The sequence below is a fragment of the Echinops telfairi genome, unplaced genomic scaffold (genome assembly GCF_000313985.2).
Source record: "Echinops telfairi isolate 266 unplaced genomic scaffold, ASM31398v2 ScPeMD7_7466;HRSCAF=8504, whole genome shotgun sequence".
Taxonomy (NCBI): Eukaryota; Metazoa; Chordata; class Mammalia; order Afrosoricida; family Tenrecidae; genus Echinops; species Echinops telfairi.
Genome location: NW_022111366.1, coordinates 2,390,442 through 2,394,784, shown reverse-complemented (window position 1 = coordinate 2,394,784; position 4,343 = coordinate 2,390,442). Strand labels below are relative to the sequence as shown.

General features: G+C 48.7%; 1 protein-coding gene across 1 annotated transcript in view; it reads right to left on the bottom strand.

The window, feature by feature from the left end:
- The window catches only part of REG4 (regenerating family member 4), a 13,365-nt gene that overhangs the window by 7,936 nt on the left and 1,086 nt on the right, over nucleotides 1–4,343 (bottom strand). The window contains exons 2-3 of the mRNA XM_013007789.2: nucleotides 2,544–2,641; nucleotides 1,556–1,693 (exon numbers count right to left, since the gene is read on the bottom strand). Coding sequence (XP_012863243.1) covers nucleotides 1,556–1,693; nucleotides 2,544–2,641 — 236 coding nt within the window. The remainder of the gene's footprint in view (nucleotides 1–1,555; nucleotides 1,694–2,543; nucleotides 2,642–4,343) is intronic.

Below are 4,343 nucleotides of genomic sequence, written 5' to 3'. Positions count from 1 at the left end.
GTGGGTGTGAGAAGAGATTTTACATCTGCTGACAAATGTAATTCATTAGAACAACACACAGGTCAGCATTCTGATCAAATTATATCGCTAGTTAATTTTCAATTGACTACTAAAGACATTGTATGATTTCTAACCACTTACTTTCCCCTGTCGCGCATGTAAACAAGAATTAAGTTATAAAAAAATATCTGGGAGAACTATAAGTAAATATTTATCCTGCCTCTGATAAATGCAAATACATAAAAGTATAAAACTTCTGCTAGTCAAAAAAATACAATTACAACTCAAAATATGTCTAAGATATTTTAACGGCTATGACGAGGGAGTGCTAGTTTTTCTAAAACACAATAGTCCAACAAGAATAAGAGCGCAAAGATCTTTTTGGATAATTATGGAAGGATAAATGCAGACACTCATGGAAGAGAGTATATGGCTGTGCAGTATCATCGGCAATTTTATCTAGAAACAAAGTCTGGGGGTTCTCTCACCATGTTTCAGTGTGAATTTGGGTTAATTCTGCAAGTCCCATAAATACTCAATGAACGGTAGGTCTCATATATGAAGGGGCTTCAAATGGTTCATGAAAAAAAAATGGAATGAGAAGATATGGAATTTCTCCATGAACTTTTTGAACCCCCAGGCACCCCTACCCCATGGCCCTCAGTCCCCAGCCTAAGGCTCCACTTGTAATTTTTACATGGAGTTGTTATTGTAGTGTAGCAATCAGGGTTCAGTGAAAAAGATTTAAGGATCGTCTCAACAATCGGACGGAATCATTGCCCACCCTCTCCCCCATCCCAACGACATGCCCAAATCCTCAACCCTGCTACTTGTGAGTGTGACTTTGTTCGGAAATAGAATTTCTCTTGTGCTATCAGAGCTGGGTGGCTCCCTATGCCTTCTCCATGGTGTCGTACACAGGGAAGCAGAGGCCCTGTGAGAGGACGCCGTGGGAGAGATTCCATCTGTAAGCCAAGGGACTCTTGGGACTCCCAGAAGCTGCGAGCGGCAAGGAAGGGCTTTCCCCTAGATGGACCAGAAAGAGAGCCCGCCCGGCCACTGCAGTTCTAGGAAGCGAAGACCATCCAAGGAGAAGGCTAGCTAAAAGCTCACCACTTTCACTCCAGAGCTAGGTGGGATTCAGTGAAGCTGGGGGGCATAGCAAGTCTGCTTATGGTGCTGTGAGTCACCACAGAATTGCTTCTGACCATGGTGACCGGTGTGTACAGACGAGGACTGCTCCGTGGGGCTTTCAAGGCTGTGTGACCTCTGGGAAGCAGCTTGTCAAGGTTTTCTTTCGAGGCATTTCTGGGTGGATTCGGCTAGTAAGTGAGCACCAAGCTGTGTGTATCGTCCAGGTAGTAGGACGCAGGAAGATCTTGCTTTGTGTACACATACACACACACACACACACACACACACACACACATGCACACATTTATGCACACACATCACCAAATCTAACCATACAGATCAAGAGCCATCAACTTGACCTTGACTCAAATGGTCTCCATTTTGCCTGGAGGTCATGTGTGGGCAAAGTCTGCAGGGTTACCTTCTGCGGGTCATGCAGGCCAATCCACACTGGCTGGCTTCTTTGATAGCCACTTATGTACTCTGCTATGGCTTCGGCTTCCTTCACATTCAGGATAGACGCCAGGTGCGCTCCATTTCCGTGCGACTGACACTCAAACTGCAGGCAAGGAGAGACTCTATTGGTGATGCTGGGTGATTGAACAGTACAGCCCTCTCCTGGGAACCGTTTGTGCTGAGCCAGTGGACGCCCCTGGCCTCTCCTGCCCCCAGAGATGGTGGGCTCAGTCCCACAAAAGACTTCCTGTCAGCATGGAACTTTCGAATGTGACAGGTATTGGCAACTGAATGCTGCTCTAACAGAAGCACCACAAGCGGGGGCTTTAGCAAGCAGATTCATTTCCCCACAGTTTAGGAAAAGCTGTGTTTAAATTCAGGCTCCCAGCCCAAGAGGGAGTCTTTCTGGTTCTGTCAGCTCCTGGAGAAGGTCTTTGGCTCTTTGGCTTCCAGCCCCAGCCTCCTTGGTCATCTCCATGCGGCACGGCACCTACCTTCCCGTCTCTGCTACTTCTCTTGCTCACGTTGTCTGCTCTTTTATATCCCAAAAAGATATTGAAAAGAGAGATTGAGAATACAAAGAGCAGATGAAGCACACAAGCAAGCAGGCACAGTGGGAAAGGCAGATACCTCTCCAGGTGAGATCAGAGGAACCAGGGAACAGAGCTGAAAAGGGACAAGGATTCCCTCCAGAGCCGTCATGCTGACTTTGGACTTCGAGCCTCCTGCACCGTGAGAAAATCATTGTTTGTTGGGTAAGCCGTCTACTTGTGGTACTTCTGTGATTGCAACATGACAGACACCCTGGCTTCATCAGTGCTGACGACTGCGAATGAACTGAGCCCATCCCTTCCTTCTCTCCACTTCACCAGCTAGGCCACTGGTCCTCCCAGCGCCCCAAGGGGCTCTCTTTCCCGAGTCTAGCCGGGTCCTGCACGGGTCAGATAGCTTACCTCAGCAGCCGACCAACTGCGCAGTTTCCGGAAGTATCCATAGCAATGGGACCCGTGGTAAAACCATCCAGTAGCACAACTGGGCCTCATGATGATGTCTGCAGAAAAGCAAAAGGCTAGTTATGAAGACGCAAACTGTGGAGAAAAACCCTGCACCCCAGCGCGGATGTGCTGGTGTTGGCCATTGTGAGGAGAGAGCAGTCCTTTCGGCCTGAGATAAACGAGGCGGGTTAAATGGTCATTTGGCTGGAGCTCAAGTAGCAAGGGGTGGGGGACACTTTAGGCAAAGGGTCTTGGCTAGGCAAAGAAGAGTGGTGAGAATGTGCAGATGTGCACAGAAACAGCAAGCAACTAAGTTTGCTTAAGTCCACAGCACAGGCCTACCTCATTGACTGCACTTCGATCTATTGCACTTTGTAAATACTGCATTTTTTGCAAGTTTGTGACAACCCCGCTTTGAGCAAGTCTATTGGGACACTATTTTCCTAAAGGCAGCTTTCACTGGGTCCCAATTTGGTCTTTCTCACAGTGTCCCAACTTTTTCATAACGTTACTGCAGTTAATAGACTACAGTATCGTGTAAACATAACTTTTATAAGAACGAGGAAACAGGGAAAGGCAGTGTGACTCACTTGATTGTGGTCATCCAGAGCAGGACCACAATGCGGCTAGTGTGCGCCTGTATCTGTCAGGCAACTAGGCTCAATAGAGAGGCCCCAGAGCCAAGGGAACTGCGTTCAGGGAGGCACAAGGTCAGGTGACCACATCAGAGACTCTATGGTTGAAAATGCAGAAGGGGGCCCGGCTATGACTTGAAGGATGTGACAAGGTGTGCAAGTAGCAATACGTGTGGCCACTGTATCTCATGGAGAGAGCGACTTAACCCCAACCCTCTCCATCCATCTCCCTTTTAACAAGTCCAAGACTAGACTTTTCTCAGGAGCCAAAGTCCAAAGAACGTTCAAGATATGGCATCAGAGAAGTCCCCACAGGACCAGAGAAATAAGTAGAAAGTCTTCCTCTGTCTGGGAGGGAGACTGGGAAAAGGGGGCAACCAAGGGCAAGTGATGAGTGTTCAGGCTCTACCTCTTCCAGGAGAGAGAGATGGGCGAGGGGGGGTGGGCACGGGCTGGGGAAATACAGAGTAGGGGTCAGGGGAGGCAATTCCTATTTCTTGCTCTCCAGGAAATTAAAAAACAAAAACAAACAAAAAAAAACCCAATTGCTGTTGAGTTGATTCTGATTTACGGCAACCCTGTGTGTGTCATAGAACTGAGCTCCCCTGGGTTGCCAATGGCTGCTTTTTCTGAAGTAGGTTGCCAGGCCTTTCTTCCGAGGTGCCCGTGAGTGGACTGCAGCCTCCAACTTTTTTGTTAGCAGCTAAGCATGTTAACCACTTCTATGGCCCATGGGCCTTCAGGATGTAACTGGAGCAAATACCAAGCCCCTTAGGGGGCAGCACTTGCTGGTGAGGAATGGCCTTGGGAAGGTGGCTCAGCAGGAAGGGCTCAAGGGCAGCCTCCCAGACTCAGCACTCCAGCCTGGCTTAGCCAAATCCCCCTGGTCTCAAGAGAGACCTCGTGGCTGGGCATAGGCCTGGGCCGAGGGCAGATAGTCACAGAGCACAAGAGCATGCCAAGAACTGACCATGGCAAGAGCCAAAGATTTCAGTCCTGGGGACCCACACGAAGCTCAAAGAAACTTGCTTCTCCTATTTCCTTTGAACACTCCACTTGGATAAGAACATTTTCTGGTCGGGAAACGACAAGTCATCATCAGCATGAGCAACACCCCTCCACC